General features: G+C 39.5%; 2 protein-coding genes across 12 annotated transcripts in view; one reads left to right on the forward strand and one right to left on the reverse strand.

The window, feature by feature from the left end:
• The window catches only part of MARCHF5 (membrane associated ring-CH-type finger 5), a 51891-nt gene extending 47854 nt beyond the window's left edge, over nt 1–4037 (reverse strand). Inside the window, exon 1 of one of the 2 annotated variants that reach the window (XM_001502623.6) lies at nt 3705–4037. In XM_001502623.6, the coding sequence (XP_001502673.1) occupies nt 3705–3739 (35 nt within the window). In that variant the 5' untranslated portion in view covers nt 3740–4037. The remainder of the gene's footprint in view (nt 1–3704) is intronic. The other variant, XM_014733058.3, reaches the window with a different exon arrangement.
• CPEB3 (cytoplasmic polyadenylation element binding protein 3) overlaps nt 4038–24829 on the forward strand; it is a 222458-nt gene continuing 201666 nt past the window's right edge. For 5 of the 10 annotated variants that reach the window (XM_070262126.1, XM_023642644.2, XM_023642619.2 and 2 more), the window contains exon 1: nt 4164–4305. The gene's annotated coding sequence lies outside the window, so the exon portion shown is untranslated. Of the gene's footprint in view, nt 4306–24829 lie in introns of all 10 variants that reach the window. The other 5 variants (XM_023642591.2, XM_023642617.2, XM_023642624.2 and 2 more) reach the window with 5 other exon arrangements.

A 24829-nucleotide genomic window follows, 5' to 3' on the forward strand; every position in this document is an offset into this window, starting at 1 on the left:
CACTTTTGACATACAGATGGAAGCAAATATAACTAATTGCTAACAGCTTTTAATTCCAGGTATTGGTCCGTAATTGTCAAAATGGAATAGTGATGTGATTGAGGAAAAGACGCCAACTGACAAAGAGAATGAGAAATTGCTTTAATGGAAACCAAGAGATGGTTATATAAATGAGAAGACAATATAGCATGTTCCTATCAGAATACTCTACACCCTCCAAAGGGATGTACATCTGTTGTTGATAACACCCCCATAGAGTGAGAATTCGAATTCACTTTGCCACTTCAGGAGAGGGTGGGGAGCAGATTATTTTCCCTACTTTTCCTTCCATCTGACTGTTCTGGGGATACAAGCGAAGCAAAACAACCTCAAAAAATTCCTGAGTATTTATTGTGAGATGGCATACACAAAAGTGACGTTTCCAGAAGCATCTCTCAACACGCCCAGGGTTCAAACCTGAGGTCCATTCCTGCAGTTTGTTACAATATTCTTTGTATTCTCTATACATTTAATCCTGATTTAGAGAAATATAAAAGAAAATGGGAAAGTAATTGGTGATAGAACAATATATAACAGACTTCTTAAAAACGTGTGGCAATGAAGAAAAGAGAGAAACTGACCAAGGTCCAGAGAGCCTGATATAAAGGTTGTGAGTTTATGAATGGTTATAATTTCAGGGCAACGATTCGTGACACCAAATCATTCATGACACTCGAAAACCATCTCCTTTCCTACTACTCTCAAATAATTGTTTACCCACAGCAATTTAAAAGGTTCAAATAATAAATTTACATAAAACAGTTGCTTATTATTTACAAAAATGAAAGGCAATCAAAATACATATCTACATATATATACTCTTTCCACCTACAAATATTGCAATAATAAAACTTATCAAGATAAATAATTGCTAAACTAAATTTAGTTACTTATTCATTCTATTTGACAGTTTATGGAACACAAATTTCACTAGAATTTGAGTTCCATACAAGCATTTTTGGTTATGTTCACTACCATAACCCAAAGTCCTAGAATGGTACTGGGCACATATAGCCTCCCAATATTTATTAAATAAATTCAATTAATACAAATGTTTAATAATTAATTCACTATAAAATACATAACTTTTAACCTAGGAGCAAAGAACAATATGTGTTATATATATTTCCTTAATCTGCACCAAGATAAAATCTGCATTGAAGAAATAAACATATGGGTAGGTTTCTGAGTTAAATTCTGTCCCTCAAAAATTGCCACCCAAACATCAACATCAAGCTGGGGGGAAGCCAAATTGATGGCGAGAATTCTGGGTCCTAAAAGGCTGACCATATTTTAGTCTGTTGGGCCTGTCAGTGTTTCTCAATTGAGCCCATCAAGTATCTTTGTGTTCAACTTGCATGTACAGCCAGCCCAGACTAAGATAATTAGTAAATATGAAGGAGATGGGGGAAAATTGCCACACTGGTTGGTTACACTAGAATCTTAAGTACCTTCTGTGTACCTAACATCTGAATAGCAATTTACTGTTTGATAAAGTCCTTACATGTGTTCTCATTTGATACAGTACCGTGACAGGATATTCCCATAAATGAAGATGTACAGCCTCAGAATTTAAGTCCAAAGTCACATAGCTAGTAAGTGGCAAAACGAGAATTTTGAGATTTCTGTCTCTAATGCCCAAGCTTTTCTCATTGAACTGTACAATCTCATCATGAAAGAATCCCTCATGGGTTAGGGTAGTGGTTTTCAACCACATCAAAAACATCTAGAAAGCTTTGAAAATATAGATGCGCAGGCTTCATCCTCCAAGAAATTTGTGATCTAACTGGTCTTGGGCAGAGCCAGACAGGCATTCATCTATAGTTTAAAATGCTCCCCAGGTGATTCTAACTCAGAGCCTGGTTGCAAACTACTGAATTAGACAATAAAGGTCTTTAAATGTCATCTTAAGAATCTACCTTGAAGTACATCAAAAAGGCACAGAAAATGAGGGTAAGCCATGTAGTCACCTGCTTCAGTAAATGCAGCCAGAATCTCCAAGTTTCTGTTGAGAAGTTTTAAATGCCTCACTAGCACTTCTTGGCTTTTTACTTTTATGGAAATCTCCAAAGAGCATATGAAAGCCAGGTCAGTTTTTGAACACAGAAACTCTTCTAAAAGTCACATACATAAACATGAAAGCAGCAGGTCCTCAGAGGAAAAAAAATTAATTACACAATACCCTGCATCAGAACAAGGTCTCATTTGACTGGAATTGACAGTGGCAGAAGGTGGTCTCCTCTGGGCCTATTTTAGTAGTCCAATGCAATTTGTTAGCATGCTAAATTATAACAAAAGAAAAACCTGGTAAATGATCAGTTTCCTCTAGACAACTGGGGAAAAGGACAAAAATGTTTGTGCATTTTTTCATAAAACAAATATTTACTGATGACCTGCCAAGTACCAGGCTCTGTTCTGGGATTCAAGAGAAATAACGATGAGTAAATTTCTGCCTTCCAGGAGCTTGTAAACTACTTACACAAACAAGGGTAGTCAATACAACCTGACCTGAATGCTGACCTCAAACAAGGGCTGGATTAATCACTGGGTCACCCCAACTGAAAAAAGTCAATAACATTATTGCTATCAATTTAGATGTCTCAAAATTCTAAGCTCCAAAGGAAATGTCTGTCACTCTGGGAGAAGATGTACTCTTGGATGATTTGTATTCTAGGTGTGGCAGATCTGAACAGCGTTTAACCGGGTATAATCTCAATTCAGGCATGCTTTCAACTAACATCTTATGGCTAGACCTTTACTCAGTACAAAGAGCTATCCCACATGCTGAACAGGGTGGCAGGGGTCTACTGAGAGCTATAAGCAACCACAAACACTTTGTATTAGCCTGTGGCATTGGCTATGCCAGAAGTTAAGACGTGGCTAGGGGGAAATGTGGATTAAGCCTCCAAAAACTCATGGCAGAACCCATAGACTAGAATTTGAACAGCAGAGGGCGGTGCAGCCGATTTCACAAAAAGTTTCACCGACTGGAGCCCCCCAGGAATGCGCAACCGGCCCCAGTATAAGATGAAACTTTCTCAGCGAACTCAACGAATCGTAAAATACGCTAAGCGTTCAGTGTTGGACTCATGTGGCTGTTTTCCATAACCCCTACTCCGGTCCGACGCTTAATGCTCCCTTGCGGATACTCTTGACCTTACAGTTTAGGGGTGGGGATGGGATGGGGGTAAGGAGGAATGAAGTCAGCCCATCCGGTTTTCCAAAAGAATGCTTATCCTTGGTTTTTGGAAAGAGTCTTAAAATTGTAGGGGGATCATTCCCCTGAAAGATAATCTGGTTCTTCTTGCCAGTGAGATCGCTGACAAACACGTTACAACATAGTTGGGGGGAGGGGAGAAGGAGGGTACGAAAAAAACAAACTAATTCTGTGGGTTAACACAAACCCTTCTCACTTCAAAAGGGCGTTCCAACAAAACTAGACGCCGCTCCTTAACTAAGTTTCGCTTTAAGTCTACGCACCCAGGACGCCCACTCCGTCCTCCCCCCAAGTACGGAATCCAAACTTTCTGCCCCTCACACGAGCCCCAGGCCGTGGAACTCCTCCCGGCACGCCGGGCTCCGCTGCCGAGGAGCCTCGAGGCCGGGCACGGGCAGGACCGGAGCGAGGATCCCCGACTCGCGTTCTCCCCCAAAGCTGCCTGTACCTGTCCAACATCTGCTGTAGAGCTTGGTCCGGCATCTTCCGCGGAGCCGGCGCACTCGCCTCCCCAGCGGACCCGGTCAGGGCCGGGCCCAGGGACAATAGCACTGAGAGGCGGCGAAGTAGGCCTCAGTCCGGCGGCAGCCGCGAGCCGACCACCCAGCCTCCCGGGGCGGCTCCGCGAGCCCGGCGGTGGCGGTGCGCGGCCTGCGGCCGTCCGGAGGAGGCGGAGGGGAGCAAGGAGGAGGAGCCTGGGACGGGGAGGCGGCGATCGCGGCCCGGGTTCCTGCACGTCGGCCCGGGGTTCCGGTCCATGGACCGCGGGCGCCGAGTTGCTGCCGGCGGAGGAGCTACCTCTGTGAGGTAAGAGTCACCGCCTCCGTGCGCGCCGGGGTCACGACGCAAGGCGGCCCAGAGCAGCATGGGAGATGTAGTCCTCGGACCGTCTCCGCTAGAGGCTGCACAGCCCTCCCGGACCACCGCCGCCGCGCCAGCCGCCGCCCGGCCGGCGCCCTCCGGTTTCCTTCCTCCAGGGGGAAAAATGTCCTTTGGGCCGCCTTCCAGGAAGCAGCAGGATGTGCCGCTCCACTGTCAGTAGCAACAAGGTCAGCCCTCTCTGCTTGTTTCTTTTCTCCTCGGCTCTTACCCTCAGGTGGGACCGAGCCAGGTGAGGGGAGGGGGCTAAAGGGCCATTTCTCCTCAGGGTCCCTAGCCCCGGCCGCGGCGTCGGGACGGGCCGTGGCGGGGGCGGAGGTGGCAGAAGCGCCTTCTGAAGCCCTCGGCGCTGGGGCCAGCCTCTGCCGCGTCTGAGCCCATTTTGGGGAGTTACACAACCCCCGCACGGGGTCGGATGCTCTGGTGCGTGAGGTTTTTCCTGAGGGGCGGGTGGGCAGGGGCTGCCTTCCCACCCGAGCTTCTCAGTGTGTGTTTGCGGGGTAGGGGGTGGGGTGGGGAGAGAAAAGATTATTCTCTCCCTCTCTAGGAACCTTCTAAAATGTGCCTGGGCTTTCAAGGGCTCGCCAACAGTCTCCAAATGGAACATGTTCGTGAATAAACAGCTCTTGCTTACTCAGCTGTGGGTTGTCAGGGGTGTTTGTTTCTCTCTCTGCTGCTGATCGCTGTTAACCATTTCTAGTCGCCTTGACACCTCCAAGCAGGTGGATGTGTGTGTGTGGCGGGGGGACGAGGGGATCAAAAGGGAAAAATCATCAGTCATTCCTAGGATTATTCTCTGACGCTCTAGGGACAGCTTTGGCGGGAGGAAAGAGCTGTTGGCTAAAACGAATGCGTCTTTTGGACGACCTGTGGCGTTCTCTAGTGCTGTGATTGGTAGGACATCTGGTAGTTTTCCCTTAATTATGCCTAATTTCTACTGCAAGAGGGTTGATTTTTCTTTAAATTAAAATGTCTTTTAAGCTCTTTTTTTATGTAGAATTTTACAATCAGCCCTTAATTGTCTGTTTAAAGTTTGCTTCCTGAATATATTTGAACTAGAGTATACATTGCCAGGGAAGAAAAGCAAAAATAACATGTGACCAGAAGTTTATCTGGCCTCCAATTTCTGAAAGATGCTTTTATGAAAGGCTTGGGAAATTTACATGACTAATTATAATTAATGTTTTACCTTTTTCTCATGAAATGAAAAACAGGCCCCTGCTAGAGGAGAGAAATAAGTTCTTAATTTAATCAGAACCTTTGATATTTAAAATTCCTATTTATTGCTCCTCCTACTGGGTGAGCCTTGCCTTACTTGTATTTATCGCTTAAGCAATTGTCAGCCATAATGAGATGGATATATACACCCAGCTCAAAAAATAAAATATGATCCTAGCATATTGATTAAATAGGCTAGTGCAAACTCCATTTAGTTTTATGATTTACACTAATGGAGTTCTCACCTCATCTTAGAATTTCTGTTTGAACCAAAAATTGGCAAGTAATATGATACAGTTCTGTTGATAGCAAAGCTGCTTGCAGATTTACCTTATTATTAAAAAAAAAATTTTTATGTTAGCATTTTCATGAAAAGTCTGTTTCCTGGCTGTGTCAAAAACCCTTTGAAATAGAAAAAAACAAATCTGTTATTCGTCTTAAGAGTGATTAGTACCTGACCTAGTATTTCCACTCTTTGGTATCTACCCAAGAGGAATAAAAACATATGTCTATACAAAGACTTGTGTGCAAATGTTCTTAGCATTATTCCTAATAGCTAAAAAGTGTAAACAGCCGAAATATCCATCAACTGATGAATGGATAAACCAAAGGTGATATATCCATACAGTGGAATATTATTAGGTGATAACGAAGAATGAAATTCTGATATATGTGACGTGGATGAATCTTGAAAACATGCTAAGTGAAAGGAGCCAGTCACCAAAACCACATATTGTATGATTCCATTTATATTAAATGTTAAGAATAAACAAATTCATAGAGACAGAAAGTAGATTAGTGATGCCTAGGGCTGGAGGAGTTGGGGAGAAGTGGGGAGAGACTGCTAATGGGTATGGGATTTCTTTTTGGGGTGATGAAAATGTTCCAGGATTAGAGTGGTGATAGTTACGCTGTGTGAATTATATCTCAATTTAAGAAATAAGATAAAACAAAATTAGATTCTGGTGATGGTGGCATAGCTCTATAAATACACTAAAAACAAAATTGTATTGTACACAAGTGAATTTTATGGTTTGTAAATTATATCTCAATAAAGCTGTTAAAAGAAGTAATTAGGTCCGTATAAAATGTTCATAAGGACATCTAAAGAGAAACAGATAACAAATAATTCTTTATTATCAAACTTTAATTTTTTATATATTTAAGTTGTATGGGCAAAAATCATGATTGATAAAACTCATAAAATAAATTAATTCCTTGCCTTTGAAGTGGATGACACATATAGCCTGAATTTCAGTATTGTGTGTCAACTTTGTTTTCCTCTGCTCTTGCATTCTCAAATAAGACTCAGAATAATTGGAATTATAATTTACTCTATGTTTTTGAAGGAAAAAAGTCTTAATTACTTACATCTTACTCTGACCAAAAAAAAAAGTTGAAATGCACTCCTGCATTTTACATAGAGTTAAAGGTTTATGTAAACGATTTTTAGTCAGGAGAGTAACAACATGATTACAGCCAAAAAAATATTTTCTTCAGTGATATATTTTGAAATAGAAATTAATCTACTGAAAATATTTAAAGATTCTTTCAACTTCATAGGACAAGAGCAAGGATTGACAATGTAGAGTTATCCTAAAGAGTTATGAACTATATTAATAATTTTGTAATGAATTTAGAAATGCCTGAGTATGGAACTGCTCTAAATATGTTATGAAATTTAAATAGTAGATTGCTTTAATGTTCTTCCATCACATTTGTTTTGAATGTCTGCCTAAAGGGGCCCTGGAAGTATTCCATAGAGAAATAGTATAAAATATTCAGGTGCCCTCCAGGGAGAATTATTAGTTGCCAAATTTGGTAATAAATTGCAGGCTGAATCCACATTGCTGGCTACAGAAAGTTTTTCATTCATTCATTCAGCAGATATTTCCAGAGGACTTATGATGTGCCTGGGTATACCAGGAGCGAATTAAACTATAACTACCCTTTAAGAACATACAAACTACCTAATGATGCTTATATCTTAAAAATTATGACAAGGCCCTCACATATGAAATACAACATAATGATACAAGGCAGCATGTGATGAAGTGCCAAATGAATGGCACAGAAATACAAAGTGATATAGAAATTTAGAGGAGACTATTATGGGCTGGTGTTTTAGAGAGAGCTTTGTGAAACAAGGGAAATTTAGGTTCTATCGTGTAGCAGTAGGAGAAATTGTCTAGGTGAAGAGGTGGAAAAGAATCTTGAGTCTGGATAAGGATGAAAAGAGGTAGAAAGAGGAGTTAACCTCTGTAACGAACTGTAGGTTTCTGCTGAGTAAAAGTGAAAAAAATATGGTTGGCTGGTTAAGTAGGGAATAATTAAAAGGCCTGGAAATCTATGACTTCTTTCACAAACATTTATTGAACAGGCATTATTTGTGTGACAGGCATGAAGCTAGGCATTGGGGATGCAATAATGAGCAAAAACAAGCACAGTCTCTACGTTTGTAGAATTTGCAGTTTATAGTGGGAAGGAGAGATAATCATATAAATTGCAAATGTGCTACTTAAATGCAAATAGTGTTATGAGAGATTATAACTAGGGATTTGACCTAGACGGGGAGGTCAGGAAATTTCTCTCAAGAAATGTCTATTGTGCTGAGGCCTGAAAATGAGCAGGAGTTAGCTAGATAAAGGGAGGAGGGAAGAACATCTCAGGCCAAAGACGACCATATGCAAATACCCTGTGAAGGAAGGCCCTGAGATGAATAGGAGAAACTGAAACAAAGAGGGAACTTGGGCCAAGATGAGACCAAAAAGGTCGATCAAGTGACAGACTGAAGAACTTTGTAGGCCAGTTTAAGAAATTTTGCCCTTATCCTGGAATCCTGCTGGGAGGAGTTTAGACAGAAGAACTCGACTCCCTTCTGTAGAAAATGGGAAGTTAACTTGTAGTGGTTCCTATGAATCAGAGAATTGCCCTGGAAATTCTGATCCATGTGCCTAGAAGTTGTGCCCAATTAGCTGTTTTTTGTTTTTTTTTTTTAAGAAGTTTCTTAAGTGATTATTAGACCAATGATATCTCTGCAGAAATACTGCAGTGTTTGAGAGCTTCGACTCAAGCCTGGGTTTGAGTCTTAGCATTGCTACTCAGAAGCTCAGCAACTTTGGGTAGGTTATTGAATCTCTTTAAGCCAAAGTTTCCTCATTTCCAGGGGCAGAATTATAGGACCTACCTTACTGGGTTACTGGGAGGATTAAATGAGAAGATTAGAGAGCTCCATTGGTGTTAGCTCTTTTTTTTTTTTTAAGATTTTATTTGTTTCCTTTTTCTCCCCAAAGCCCCCCGGTACATAGTTGTATATTCTTCGTTGTGGGTCCTTCTAGTTGTGGCATGTGGGACGCTGCCTCAGCGTGGTTTGATGAGCAGTGCCATGTCGGTGCCTAGGATTCGAACCAACGAAACACTGGGCCGCCTGCAGCGGAGCACACGAACTTAACCACTCGGCCATGGGGCCAGCCCCTGGTGTTAGCTCTTAATTGTTACTGAAAGTTCTTGAGTAGAGATGAGAGTGATTTAGAGGGATTAACCTTGCAGTGGTGTGCAGGGTGGATTGGAAACAAAGACAAGTTGGGACTGGGCTAGGTCTCAGTAACTTGGCTGGGGTCTGAAACTATTTTCAAAAGTTTGCTTTAACGTGGCTATAAATTCTTGAAAATCCTTAGATAGGCTAAGTAGTTCTCAACTAGATAATGTCCTGGGGCCTCTCTAAAGGACTTTTACAGGAGACTTTGGTCCCCAGAATACATTTTACTGGCTTAGCATCTACAGAATTACTTTGAATTGACTTTTTCTGAATTCTGGAAAGAGGCTTCACTGGCCACTTATAGAGGACAGTCTAAAACCTGTCTATGTATGTTCATTTGCTACTCTGAGAATAGAATCCTAACAGCTTATATCCACTCTAATGGAGTAGATATTTACAGAGGGTAAATAATTTTACAAAAAATCATCATCCATCAATTTGCCTTCTCCTCTTCCTCATAAATATAGTGGAAGACCCATTACTTTTTATTATTCTTGCTTAAATTCCTCTCTGTGGGTTATGTGTTCCTGAGATATGCCATGTTGTATCAAGGGTAGGCAAAAGTCACAGGATCACACACTACATTTCCCTTCTTGTATCTTGTTCCTGGAGTATCAATTTTATGAGAAAATCTATATATGAAGAATTATTTTCCGTTTTAAACAAACATGAATGTCACAGAGCAACAGTTCTCAAAGTGTGATCTAGCAGATCCGTAGGGCTCCCTGAGAACCTTCCTTTCAGGGGGTGTGTGAGGTCGAAACTATTTTCATAAAACTACTAAAACATTATTTGCTTTTTTCACTGCATTGACATTTACACTGATGGCACAAGCAATGGTAGATGAAACTACTTGTACCTTAGCACCATTACAGGCATTAGCACCAAACTGTACTAATTTTATATATTCTTCACCACTATGCACATGCAGTAAAAACAAAACAAAAGTTCACTTAAGAATGTCCTTGATTAGGCAGTAAAAAATATTCATTTTGTTAAATCTTGACCCTTGGATACACATGTTTTTAACATTCTGTGTGATGAAAAGGAAACATGTATGCTTCTGCTGCATCCAAAGTATGATAGTTGTCTCAGGGAAAAACTCTTACATGATTGAGATGCAAACTGAACTGGCTGCTTATGGCACACTATTTTTACCTGAAAGACTGACAATCAAAATTTTAAACTTTTTTGCTGCAAAGGATCCTGTTAAGAAAGCGAAAAGACATCCCATAGAATGGGAGAAAATTTTTGGAAATAATATATCTGAAAAGGGACTTGTATCTGGAATATATGAAGATTTATTACAACTCAATACATAATAGGCAAATAACCCAATTAAAAAATGGACAAAAGATCTGAATAGACGTTTCTCCAAAGGTATACAAATGGGCAGTAAGCACATGAAGAGATGCTCAATGTTAGCCATCAGGGAAATGCAATCAAAACCACAATGTGATACTACTTTACTCTCACTAGGATGGCTATAACAAAAAGATGAATAATAACAAATGTTGGTGAGAATGTCAAGAAATCAGAACTCTAGTACACCGTTGTCAGGAAGGTAAAATGGTGTGGCCACTTTGGAAAAACAGTCTGGCTCTTCCTGAAAATGTTAAACATAAAGTTTCCGTATGACCCAGCAATTCTACTCCCAGATATATACCCAAGAGAAATGAAAATATATGTCTACACAAAAACTTGTACATGAATGTTCATAGCAGCATTATTCATAATAGTCAGAAAGTGGCGGGGCCGGCCCCGTGGCGGAGTGGTTGAATTATTGCGCTTCCCTTCGGCAGCCCAGGGTTTTGCTGGTTCAGATCCTGGGTGTGGACATGGCACCGCTTGTCAGGCCATGCTAAGGTGGCGTCCCACATGCTGCAACTAGAAGGACTCACAGCTAAAATATACAACTGTGTACTGGGGGGGGCTTGGGGAGAAAAAGCAGAAAAAAAAAGTAGAGCAACCCAATTTTCATCAGCTGTTGAATAGATAGATACAATGTGGTACGTCCGTACAATGGAATATTATTCAACAATAAAAAGGAATGAAGTACTGACACATGCTACAACATGAATGAATTTTGAAAACATTGTGCTAAGTGAAATAAACCAGTCTAAAGAGCGCATATTCTATCATTCCATTTATATGAAATGTAGTAGGTAAAAATAGGTAAGTCCACAGAGACAGAAAGTAAATTAGTGGTTGCGTAGGACTGGAAGATGAAGTTTTGAGAGGGGAGGTGACAACTAAAGTGTACAGGGCTTTCTTTCTGAGGTGATGAAAATATTCTAAAATTGATTGTAGTACTTGCACAACTCAGTGAATGTACTAAAAGCCACTGAATTATACACTTTAAATGGATGAATTACACATATGGTGTTCAAATTATATCACCACAAAGCTGTTATTTAAAATAACACCAGATAAAACCTTTAAATACATGATTAGTAGACTGATTTAATAACTTATGACATATCCATATAGCACAATACTATATAGCTGAGCTATTGAAACAAATAAGATATTTCTATATAGGCCATAATGAAAAATTGCTGAAGATATAGTAGTCATAAGTTAGGATTTTTTTGTTCCATAGAAATCAGCTCTAGCTAATTCAGCCCTGCTAGGGGACATTTGTTAATGTCTGGAGATGTTTTTTTTTTTTTTTTTTATTAATGTTATGATAGATTACAACCTTGTGAGATTTCAGTTGTACATTTTTGTTAGTCATGTTGTGGATACACCACTTCCCCCTCTGTGCCCTCCTCTCACCCCCCCTTTTCCCTGGTAACCACCGATCAGATCTCCTTATCAATATGCTAATTTCCACCTATGAATGGAGTCATATAGAGTTCGTCTGTCTCTGACTGGCTTATTTCGCTTAACATAATACCCTCGAGGTCCATCCACGTTGTTGTGAATGGGCCGATTTTGTCTTTTTTTATGGCTGAGTAGTATTCCATTGTGTATATATACCACATCTTCTTTATCCAATCATCAGTTTCTGGGCATGTAGGCTGGTTCCACGTCTTGGCTATTGTAAATAATGCTGCGATGAACATAGGGGTGCAACGGACTCTTGAGATTTCTGATTTCAGGTTCTTAGGATAGATACCCAGTAATGGGATGGCTGGGTCATAGGGTATTTCTATTTTTAACTTTTTGAGAAATCTCCATACTGTTTTCCATAGTGGCTGTATCAGTTTGCATTCCCACCAACAGTGTATGAGGGTTCCTTTTTCTCCACAACCTCTCCAACATTTGTCGCTCTTGGTTTTGGATGTTTTTGCCAATCTAACGGGTGTAAGGTGATATCTTAGTGTAGTTTTGATTTTCATTTCCCTGATGATTAGCGATGATGAACATCTTTTCATGTGTCTATTGGCCATATTCATATCTTCTTTTGAGAAATGTCTGTTCATGTCCTCTGCCCGTTTTTTGATTGGGTTGTTTGTTTTTTTGTTGTTAAGCAGTGTGAGTTCTTTGTATATTATGGAGATTAACCCTTTGTCGGATAAGTGGCTTGTAAATATTTTTTCCCAATTAGTGAGCTGTTTTTTTGTTTCAATCCTGTTTTCCCTTGCCTTGAAGAAGCTCTTTAGTCTGATGAAGTCCCATTTGTTTGTTCTTTCTATTGTTTCCCTCAACTGAGGAGTTACAGTGTCCAAAAAGATTCTTTTGAAACTGATGTCAAAGAGTGTACTGCCTATATTCTCTTCCAAAAGACTTATTGTCTCAGGCCTAATCTTTAGGTCTTTGATCCATTTTGAGTTTATTTTGGTGTGTGGTGAAAAAGAATGGTCAATTTTCAATCTTTTGCATGTGGCTGTCCAGTTTTCCCAGCACCATTTGTTGAAGAGACTTTCTTTTCTCCATTGTAGGCCCTCTGCTCCTTTGTCGAAGATTAGCTGTCCATAGATGTGTGGTTTTATCTCTGGGCTTTCAATTCTGTTCCATTGATCTGTGGACCTGTTTTTGTACCAGTACCATGCTGTTTTGATCACTGTAGCTTTGTAGTATGTTTTGAAATCGGGGATTGTGATTCCGCCAGCTTTGTTTTTCTTGCTCAGGATTGCTTTAGCAATTCGCAGTCTTTTGTTGCCCCATATGAATTTCAGGATTCTTTGTTCAATTTCTGTGAAGAATGTTCTTGGGATTCTGATTGGGATAGCATTGAATCTGTATATTGCTTTAGGTAGTATGGACATTTTAACTATGTTTATTCTTCCAATCCATGTGCAAGGAATGTCTTTCCATCTCTTTATGTCATCGTCAATTTCTTTCAAGAAAGTCTTGTAGTTTTCATTGTATAGATCCTTCACTTCCTTGGTTAAGTTTATCCCAAGGTATTTTATTCTTTTCATTGCGATTGTGAATGGGATTGAGTTCTTGAGTTCTTTTTCTGTTAGTTCATTGTTAGTGTATAGAAATGCTACTGATTTATGCACGTTAATTTTATACCCTGCTACTTTGCTGTAGTTGTTGATTATTTCTAATAGTTTTTCTGTGGATTCTTTGGGGTTTTCTATATATAAGATCATGTCGTCTGCAAACAACGAGAGTTTTACTTCTTCGTTACCTATTTGGATTCCTTTTCTTTCTTTTTCCTGCCGAATTGCTCTGGCCAGCACCTCCAGTACTATGTTGAATAGGAGTGGTGAAAGTGGGCACCCTTGTCTTGTTCCTGTCCTCAGAGGGATGGCTTTCAGTTTTTGTCCATTGAGTATGATGTTGGCTGTGGGTCTGTCATATATGGCCTTTATTATGTTGAGGTACTTTCCTTCTATACCCATTTTACTGAGGGTTTTTATCATAAATGGGTGTTGGATCTTGTCGAATGCTTTCTCTGCATCTATTGAGATGATCATGTGGTTTTTGTTTTTCATTTTGTTGATGTAGTATATCACGTTGATTGACTTGCGGATGTTGGACCATCCCTGTGTCCCTGGTATAAATCCCACTTGATCATGGTGTATAATCTTTTTGATGTATTGCTGTATTCGGTTTGCCAAAATTTTGTTGAGGATTTTTGCATCTATGTTCATCAGTGATATCAGCCTCTAGTTCTCCTTCTTTGTGTTGTCGTTGTCAGGTTTGGGGATCAGAGTGATGTTGGCTTCATAGAATGTGTTAGGGAGTTCTCCATCTTTCTCAATTTTCTGGAACAGTTTGAGGAGAATAGGTATTAAGTCTTCTTTGAATGTTTGGTAGAATTCTCCAGAGAAGCCGTCTGGTCCTGGACTCTTATTTTTGGGGAGGTTTTTGATTACCGTTTCTACTTCCTTACTTGTGATTGGCCTATTCAGATTCTCCATTTCTTCCTGATTCAGTTTGGGGAGATTGTAGGAGTCTAGGAATTTGTCCATTTCTTCCAGGTTGTTGAATTTGTTGGCATATAGTTTTTCATAGTATTCTCTTATGATCTCTTGTATTTCATTGGTATCTGTTGTGATTTCTCCTCTGTCATTCCTAATTTTATTAATTTGCGATTTCTCTCTTCTTTTCTTGGTGAGTCTGGCTAGGGGTTTGTCAATTTTGTTAATTCTTTCGAAGAACCAACTCTTTGTTTCATTGATCCTTTCTATTGTCTTTTTTGTTTCAATATCGTTTATTTCTGCTCTTATTTTTATTATTTCCCTCCTTCTACTGACTCTGGGCTTTGTTTGTTCTTCTTTTTCTAGTTCTGTTAGGTGTCGTTTGAGGTTGCTTACGTGAGCTTTTTCTTGTTTAGTGAGGTGAGCCTGTATTGCGATGAATTTCCCTCCTAGGACTGCTTTTGCTGCATCCCAAATGGTTTGGTGTGTCGTGTTCTCATTTTCATTAGTCTCCAGATAAAATTTGATTTCTTCTTTAATTTCTTCAATGATCCATTGTTTGTTGAGAAGCGTGTTGTTTAGTCTCCACATTTTTGCACCTTTCTCTGCTTTTTTCTTGTAGTTGATTTCTAGTTTAATAGCATTGTGATCAGAAAAGATGCTTGATATTATTTCAACTCTCTTGTATTTATTGATGTTTGCTTTGGTTCCCAAAATATGGTCAATCCTTGAGAATGTTCCATGTGCACTTGAGAAGAATGTTTAACCTGCTGTTTTTGGATGAAGTGTTCTATATATATCTATTAAGTCCATCTGGTCTAATTTTTCATTTAATTCTATTATTTCCTTGTTGATTTCTGGAGATGTTTTTGATTGTTACTCTAGGGGATGCTACTGGCATCTGGTAGGTAGAGACCGGGGATGCTGCTAAATACACTGTAATGTGTAGAATAGCCCTTCACAACAGAGAATTATGTAGCCAAAAATGTCAATAGTGCTGAGGTTGAGAAACCCTGAGCCAGCTTAAGCAGAAGGAAGTTCATTGGAAGGATATGAGTGAGCTCATACGATTGAAAGTAAGGCAGGAGAACCAGGCTGGGAACAGTCAAGTAGCAGCCACCCCAGAGAATCTTGGTAGCAGGAACATTCCATGCTCTCATGTGGGTTCAGCGCTAGAATGAATGAACTCCAACTGTTTTTATTCTGCTCACAGTTCAAAATCTAAGGAGGGAACTTCTAATCAATCTTCCTTGCTGCTTGGCTAAGGGAGGGCAGTATACCTTGAATGGAGACAATTCCTCAAAAGGAAGGAAGTACATTCATTAGTAAACACTTATTGATCATATACTTATGTTCCAGGTACTCTTTAGGTGCTGGGGATAGAGTAGAGCAAAAGAGACAAAAACACCCTCATGGAGCTTATATTCTTATGATACTAAGTTAGGGCAAGTCTTTAAGAAATAACATAAAGAAGGTAAAATAGTTGCCAAACACCAAAACCAATAAATACTACCTATGTGTTAAGTGAAAAAATCAGGGAGTAGACAGTATCTATAGTATTATCCCATTTACTTTGTTTTTCTAACTTAGCATGTGTATATAAGGAGATTTCTAGAATGACACATAGGAAATTGCTTTTTAGAAAATATTACCTCTGGATGGTGAGACTGAATAAGAGACAAGGAGACTACTTTTCATTTTATTCCCTTATGGTGTTTTCATTTTTCACGACAAGTGTGTATTTTATAGTTAATTTTTTTTTTCCTTTTTCTCCCAAAGCCCCCCGGTACATAGTTGTGTATTTTTAGTTGTGGGTCGTTCTAGTTGTGGCATGTGGGACGCCGCCTCAGCGTGGCCTGATGAGCGGTGCCATGTCCACGCCCAGGATTTGAACCGGTGAAACCCTGGGCTGCTGCGGCGGAGTGCACGAACTTAACCATTCGGCCACAGGGCCGGCCCCTATAGTTAATTTCTTAAAATTAAATTTAAAAAGAAAAAAGAAAAAATCCCTAGTGCGAGGGAAGAATGATTAAAAGCTTTGAAAAAGTCACAATATTGTATTGTTTTGCTTATAATGAAAAAACAGAAAAGACATCTGACTGGAAAGTGTGACCTGTAATCATTTAACAAAGATTTGTTGAACATCTAGCTGTTTTAGATCCTTTTTGGAAAAGGTGGAATATAAATAAATAAAATATCTAGCAGTAGCCATGTGTGAGCCACTCTGTAGGGTGCTGTATTTGGGAAGGGATGGAAATTTGAAAAATATCTGACAACTGCCGTCAGTGGGCACTTGTTGACATTTACTTATTGAACACCAAATATGTGGCATGTGCTGGGCCCTTTACCCACCTTAAATCCTAACAACCACCTTATCAGATAGATGTCTATGTCTCCCATTTCAAAGATGAGAACATTGAATATTAGGAAGTTGAAGTAATACCAAATAAGTGGCATAGCTGACCTTTGAATCCAAGTATATTTGACTTCACTGGAGAACAGTATATGAGTATGTGAATAGTTAAATAAAAGTAAAAAAGAAAGTGACTTATTACAAAAGCAGTGACAGGACTACTCATGCTTAATTTTTGAAGAATTTTACAGATAAATACCTCAGAAACTTAGAGAAGGGCAAAGAAGTTGCTGCATATTGGAGTGGTTTGAATTGGGTCTTGAAGGAGGGGTATATGGATATGTAAAAAGAAAGACAGAATGTCAACCTTTACTGAATGTCTTCTTGAAGTTAGAAACACCTCACCTAATCCCCAAAGCCCTTTATTGAGAGGTGAGCAAACAGAGGCCTCCCCTTACTCTCATCTCTTGTCAGGGATAGGCAATTAATAGGCATTAATTTTTGGCAATCTGATAGGTGTGAAATAAAATTTCATTGTTATAGTCAAGTGTTTACCTCTATTTTATAGCTTCTGGGTATCAAGTCTTGGGTAAGAGGAATTAATGATAGAAGAGAAAGTGTACATAATAAACTAATAGACCAGGATACACCCTTTTAGGAGAATAGATATTCAACATAAGTAGTTTTCTTCTACTTAGGGAGTTTTAGGCCTTTATGAGGGAATTATGTCTAATTTGAGACCTTACAGCTGAAATCTCAAGTTGGTAAGTCTGAGGAAGATCACCATTCAATCATTTATTCAACATCATTTCTTGAGCTCCAACTATGTAACAGACACTGTAGGAGATATTAGGGATACAAAGATGTGAATAATACACTGTACGCCATTCTTGTCATCAGACTGTTTGCAATTTAATGGGAGAGACATATTATCATATATTTACAATATATGGAAATCTGAGTCAATATATATGTACACATTTCCAGAAACCCAGGAATCCTCCTTGAGTCATCCTTCTTCCTTACCTCACATCCTTGCCCTTCAGTCAGTCACCAAGTAGGGTCCATTTATCTCCTAAATATCTCTCAGCCCCATTTATTTGTTTCCATTCTCCTTGCCTTCACCCTAGTCCAGTTGACTGTAATCTCTTACTACTTACCAGTCTCTTAATTGGTCTCCCCACATTTGCTTTCACCCCCTTCAACTGATTTGATAATTGGCCTCTCCAGTCTGCTCTTTCATCTTTTGACTCCCCAGTAGAATGAGCTTTTAAGAAATATAGAACTGATTATGTTATCTGCTTAAAATCCTTCTATGGCCTGTTTAAATTCTGGTGAGAACAAGCCAGCAGAAAGCATGAACTTAGCAATTTTGGAGAAAGGGGGAACATGAAGGCAGGGACAGGACTGTACCTGTTTTGTTCATTATTCTATCCCCAGTGCTTGGCACAGAGCCTGGCCCATAACAAGTGTTCAGTAAATATTTAGTAAATTTTTAAAAAGAGACACTTTTCATTTTTCACCACGAGTATGTATTTTATAGTTAAAAATTTTTTTAACTAAGTTTAAAAAGAAAGGGGCCGGCCCCATGGCTGAGTGGTTAAGTTCGCGTGCTCTGCTTTGGCGACCCAGGGTTTCATCGGTTCAGATCCTGGGTGCAGACATGGCACCACTCATCAGGCCACACTGAGGCGGCATCCCATATGCCACTACTAGAAGGACTCACAACTAAAATATACAACTGTGTACTGGGGGAATTTGGGGAGAAAAAGCAGGAAAAAAAAAATATTGGCAACATTTGTTAGCTCAGGTGACAATCTTTAAAAAAAGAAAAAGAAAAAAAAATCCTTGTTGCAAGTGAAGGATGATTAAAAATTTTTTAAAAATCAAAATATTATGTTGTTTTGCTTATTATGGAAAAGCAGAAAGAAACATCTGACTGGAAAGTGTGACCTGTAATCATTTAGCAAATATTTGTTGAACATCTAGCTGTTGTAAGCAAATATAAGGTTAGAACGAACCCTATGGTGTTTGATTAGAATTGGAGGTATCAATACAAAGTCATGATTTTATAGATATAGATATATAGATAAACACACAGATGTGTACATACATATACTTTTTAGATTTATCTGCTGAGAGGGCCCAAGGCAATGACACCACTAAACCAATGAGTATACTTAATGCTATCTCCAGTAAAGGGAACCAAGGCTCTTTGGAGAAATTGCTAATTCCAGACTAGGACAAGAAAAGCACATGAATCTGCAGTGCCAGGAAGTAGGATGTGTTCAAAAAATGATAGGTCTGTGTCAAAAGGATCTAGGAGTCAACTTGAAGGGACTCCACTAGCCAAATCAGGGACATTTTGAATAAGAAAATAAATCATAATAGTAATGAATTACAACCCATAGCATAAAATGAGTCCATGAGTCTATACTGATAAAAAGTGAGTGAGTGAATCAGGGGAGAAGGAAAAACTCTTCCTAAAAGTAGCATTCCAGCTAATGTAGAAATGTTGATGAAAATAGCAAATCACCATTTGGAAACACCACAGGAATAATTGATGCAAGAATCATTAATGGATGCTAAAATTCATGTGTGACAGTATGTTGAGAAAGAGGATATTCACATAGAAAGTATCTTCCCAATGACATTTAAGTTAAAAGGGAAAATGGTAGCTTTGCAGTGGAGAAATCTAGCAGACACTACCTTAACCAAGTGATCAAAGTTAACATTACCACAATGGGACACATCGTGTTCCACATCATGTTCCTTCTGAAATGATGCACTGAGAAGGACACTATCGCTTTTGTGTTATTACTGTCAAAAATGTATGACCTGAATTTCACCAGGAAAAAACATCAGATAAACCAAAATTGAGGGACATTCTATCAAGTAATTGGCCAGTGCTCTTCAAAAGTGTCAAGGTCATAAAAGAGACTGAGGAATTGTCCCCTATTAAAAGAAACTGAGGAGACGTGACAACTAAAAGCAATGTGTGATCTGGATTAGATTCATAGAAGGGACGTTAGTGGGCGAAATGGTGAAATAAGATCTGTAAAATAGATAATAGTATTGAATCAATGTTAATTTCCTGATTTTGATAATTATACTCTGGTCATTTAAGATGTTAAAATTTGGAGAACGTGGGTGAAAAGTGTAGGGAATTCTTTTTTGTAACATTTTTGTGATTCTGAAACTATTCAAAATGAAAAGTTAAAAAAAAATTTTTTTTGAAAGATTTTATTTTTTATTTTTCCTTCTCCCTAAAGCCCCTCAGTACATAATTGTATATTTTAGTTGTGGGTCCTTCTAGTTGTGCCATGTGGTATGCCGCCTCAGCATGGCTTGATGAGTGGTGCTAGGTCTGTGCCCAGGATCCGAACTGGTGAAACCCCGGCTGCTGAAACGGAGTGCACAAACTTAACCACTTGGCCGTGGGGCCGGCCCCAAAAACCCACTTCTATTGGCTTTGTATTGCCCCTGCTTACTTTACCAGCTCCCTGTCCCTGCTCTGGCTTCCCAACTAAACCCTGAGCTCTAGCATGCTGGCTACTGGCTTCTTTAGTTCCTTGAATATACCATGCCTCCTCCTCTTCAGAGCCTGAAGGTAGGAAGAAGCATGGTGTTCTCTTTGCATGGAACATACTTCCTTTCAACTTTATTCTTTTGTTCTTTAAGGCTCAGCTTACTTTAGAAAACCCTCCCTGACCTGCTAATCCAGGTCCCAACATCATATAAGATTTCATAACATCTGGTACTTTTTCATAGCATTTTTATCACAACTGCCATGAAATTATTTATCATGGAATTGACTAAAGTCTCTCTCACTCACTAGAAATTAATGTTTATAAGAGATGGAAAGATTGAGTCTTCTTGCTCAATGTTGTTTCCCTAATGCCTTTCACAAGCTCTCAATGACTCTTTGAGGAATTAATGCAAGTCATGCAACGGAACATCCCCTTATTCCCTGTAACAACTTGGATGAAACTGGACACAAGAGACAGTTTGAGTTTGGAGATGAAGGTGGGGACCAGAATTGGTGGCAGTGACAGAAAAGGATAGATGGAGGAGTCTTATCACAGAACGAGCCATAGGACTTGGTAAAGGAGAAGAGAGTCAAAAATGACTCAGATTTAATCATCAGCTGCATAAAGGTACACAGTTGAAATGATACTAGAGTCACTGATTCAGCAGTATTTTTTTAAAGTATGTTCCTAAGTATTTGAACATGGTCTATAATTTTAATGAAAATACTAATTGGCGTGCTAATTCATTTTTTTCTTTTTTGAGGAAGATTAGCCCTGAGCTAACTACTGCCAGTCCTCCTCTGTTTTGCTGAGGAAGATTGGCCCTGAGCTAACATCCATGCCCATCTTCCTCTACTTTATATGTGGGATGCCTAGCACAGCATGGCTTTTACCAAGCGGTGCCATGTCCACACCCGGGATCTGAACCGGCGAACCCCGGGCTGCCGAAAAGTGGAACGTGAGAACTTAACTGCTGTGCCACTGGGCCGGCCCCCTGATTTTGTGTACTAAAAATACTATATACCCATGGTACAGTAGTTTGTGCCATAGTAAACATTAAACAATAAAAATAACTATATGAGAATACTTGAATATCCCTCTGTAGTGGATACTGTGATCCTCTCTTCAACTTACATCCTCTCCTAATGGCTAATGTACTCCTCCCTAAGCTGCTGGGAATTTAGCTCCTCATGGCAGGAAGCTTTTTTTTTTTTTTTTTTGCTGGGCATTTGCCTTAGGATTTGGGGAACTGCCTCTCTCTATGCTCCCAGGAGGCCACAGCCACTGGCTGGCTGACTTAAGATACAAAGAGCCAGCTTCCTTGCCTCATTCGAGGATAAGTCTCTGGACTGTCCCAACTCTAGAACTCATCACAGGATTGGCTGAGTACTCAATTGCAACCACTTTGGGGGGCAGTGTCTCCCTCTGACCCTTCTTGCGTTTCTCTTTTCATTGCAGGTGTGTTTGCCACTTGTGTCCTGCCCCCAAAAATTATTTGCATGCAAAATTTGGCCACAGAATCTGTCTCCAAGGAACCCAGCCTATGACACTCTCTAATCTCCCTATGCCCTAAAGGTCGCCATCATTGGAACCTCTTTGTGTGTGTGGCTGGGTTGTTTTTTGTTTTTCCCAAAACTTAAATAAATCTTTACAAGTATACAAAAAAAGTGCTCAAATTAAGTGTGCACCTTGGTGAATTTTCAAAAATCCTCAGTAGTATTTTTTTCAAAGAAAGAACCGGAAAATGAGTTTGGATAGTGTAAGAACCACGTGAGTTTACAACTTCCTCATGGTGAAAACTTTGAGGGGGAGGATGCTGCCAAGGGGCATTGGAAGTGTTTCAGATTTTAAAATGGCAAACGGTTATCTTTTGGTTTACTGAAGTGCGTTCTGAAATGAGAGGAACATTCTAAGTACACTTTATTATACATTTAGGTGAAAGGGAGAAAATAATGGGTATCAGGAACCAGATGAAAAACTGTAAATAGTTTTTTTTTTATAGACATTTTATTTTTTATTATTTTTTTTTTTTGAGAAAGATTAGCCCTGAGGTAACTACTGCCAATCCTCCTCTTTTTGCTGAGGAAGACTGGCCCTGAGCTAACACCCACGCCCATCTTCCTCTACTTTATATGTGGGATGCCTAGCACAGCATGGCTTTTGCCAAGCGGTGCCATGTCTGCACCTGGGATCCGAACCTGCGAACCCCAGGCTGCCGAGAAGCGGAACTTGCGAACTTAACCACTGTGCCACCGGGCCGGCCCCAAAACTGTGAATTGTTTAACCAGGAAGAAAGAGGAAGAGATAAACTTTCTGAAAGTCAAATATCTATACATCAAACATGTCAAAACATTGCTAAAAATTCAACTAACCAAGATTTTCCTATGAATCAAACTTTTAATAGTCTTTATAGCTCAACCTAGCTCTTTATACTACTCTTTTGATTTTAAAGTAAAATTTTAAGAATCCTTCCATGATTTTGTTCATCAAAGATAAGCATAGCTTTCAGTGAGGGTGGTCAGTTCACTTTCTGTTCAGTTCTTTCTGTCTCTACCACCACCACCACCCTCATCCTCTTCTGCCTGGATGCTACTATAGCTGGCCTCCTAATCAACTCTCTCTGTTTCCCCCCTTACCCTCACCATGGTGTGTTCTTCATACAGAAACACACTGGTCTTTTTAGAGCATAAATCAGATCATGTCACTGCCTTGCTTAAAATTCTCCAGGGGATTCCCATCACAGTTAGAAAAAATCCAAAATCTTAACTTAGCCTCAAAGGCCCTACATGATCTGGTTCCTGCCTACCTTTCAGACTTCATCTTGTACCACTTTCCTCCTTGTTTACTTCCCCTCTAGCTACAATAGATTAGATGTTCCTCTAAAGCAGGGATCAGAAAACTAAGCCAGGTGCCAAATTTTGCCAGAAGTTTATTTTTATATTGCCAGAGAACTAAGATTGATTTTTACATTTTAAAGGATTGTAAAACAACTATAGCAACAAGAACAAAAACAAAGAAAAATATGCAACAAGAGACCTTATATAACTTGTAAAGCCTAAAATATTTACTATGCGGCTCTTTTACGGAAAAAGTTTGCCAACCTCTCCTCTAAAGGCTTATTCTTGCATTAGGATCTTGACATTATCTGTTCTTTCTGCATTCTCTACCACCAGGCTTCACATGGATGGGTCCTTTTAATTCATGTGTGAGCTTAATTCAGGGGTCACTTCGTCATTGAGGCCTTAATGACCATCTAGTCTAAATACTCTACCAGATTCTCTCAATCACATCACCCTTTGTTCTTTTTAGCGCTTATACTTGTCTGACATTTTCTTATTTACTTTTATTTTTTCAGCAACCTTCCCCCCAACCCCACACCATGCAGGAAGATCTTGTCTTATTTACTACTTTTGAGTATTCTTGATCTTGCATTTAGATGGAAGAGAGGAATAGTGGGTGTTGGGAACCTACTGCATAGTAGGTGCTCAGTAAAAGTGTTGAATGAGTAAATTTGCAGATTACTTCTGCATATGAAGTTTAGGTCTTCTGCTTTCTTTTTTGTTCTCTCTGGGACGACCCTAAAGTGCTAAGTGCAATGAAGAGCCACTTTAGAAAGAAGAGGCAAAACAATATCTCTCCCTAGATAGAAGAGATAGACCTCTCTTTTCTTTCTCCTCCCTCTCCCTGGGAGAGGCCATTGCTAGAAGAGTGAGATGTTTCAAACGGATGTCTCAAGCACTTATTTAAACAAAGAAAGAAAGAAAGAAAACCTTTCTTCCTTTCCTCTTTTTCTTTTGAGAGAGGAATTTTTCAGAATGATAAGACTAGTTGAGGTCTCATTCTCCAAGAGGTTTGAGGCTTTTGAGTGAAGACTTTGGGTGGAGGCGTCTGCTTGGGAGATGGATTTAAAACTCAGAGGAGCCAGGTGTGGGCTCAAAAAAGAAGCTGAAAATGATCTGAATAGGTCTTGTTCTAGGTGGTCAGGTATGGGGGAGAAAGATAAAGGCCCAACAACCATAAGTCCTGGATTTTTCTGTAGTTTAATCATTTTGGATTGTCGGACCACATGTTTTGACTTTTGATTTAGAGAAAACATGGTCACTAAAAGAAGAAGCAACGGGAAGAAGACTGATTGTAAAGAAAGTGTGGGCACTGATGTTAGTCCTCTGGGTTGTGCCTGGGTGTGGCAAGAGGTGAGGGATAAGAGTTAAGCTTTAGAGCTTGAGTTTTGGAGTCAAAAAAGACCTGAGTTTATTCACCCACTAGTTATGTCATCTTGGGCAAATTATTTAGCATTTTTAAGCTCTGGTTTCCTTATCTGAAAAATGAGAAGAATGATAGCTTCTATCTTTTCGGGTTATTATGGGGATTAACTGATAAGGCACATGAATTGCCTCTCTAGATGCCTACATAGGCAAGTGATCAGTTGGTATAAACATCATCATCGTCATCATCATCATCATCACCAGATGATGAAGAAATTCTCTCAATCCACAGGTTTTGAAACTAATAATTAAAAAGAAAATCTGTATCCTGTGGCAGTTTAAGGATATATCCCAGTGTATTCTGTTTCCATAAATAGGGAATAAAGGATAGGGAAAGAGGTGGGATAAGAAATGTCTGGATAGCAAGATCATTGTTGCTAGAAGCAGCATAGGCTTACCACTACTTATTTGACTCCTAATATTAAGTGGAAAGCAGACAAGGAAATCTCTACTTAAGTGTAGACCTTCC

The sequence above is a fragment of the Equus caballus genome, chromosome 1 (genome assembly GCF_041296265.1).
Source record: "Equus caballus isolate H_3958 breed thoroughbred chromosome 1, TB-T2T, whole genome shotgun sequence".
Lineage (NCBI taxonomy): Eukaryota > Metazoa > Chordata > Mammalia > Perissodactyla > Equidae > Equus > Equus caballus.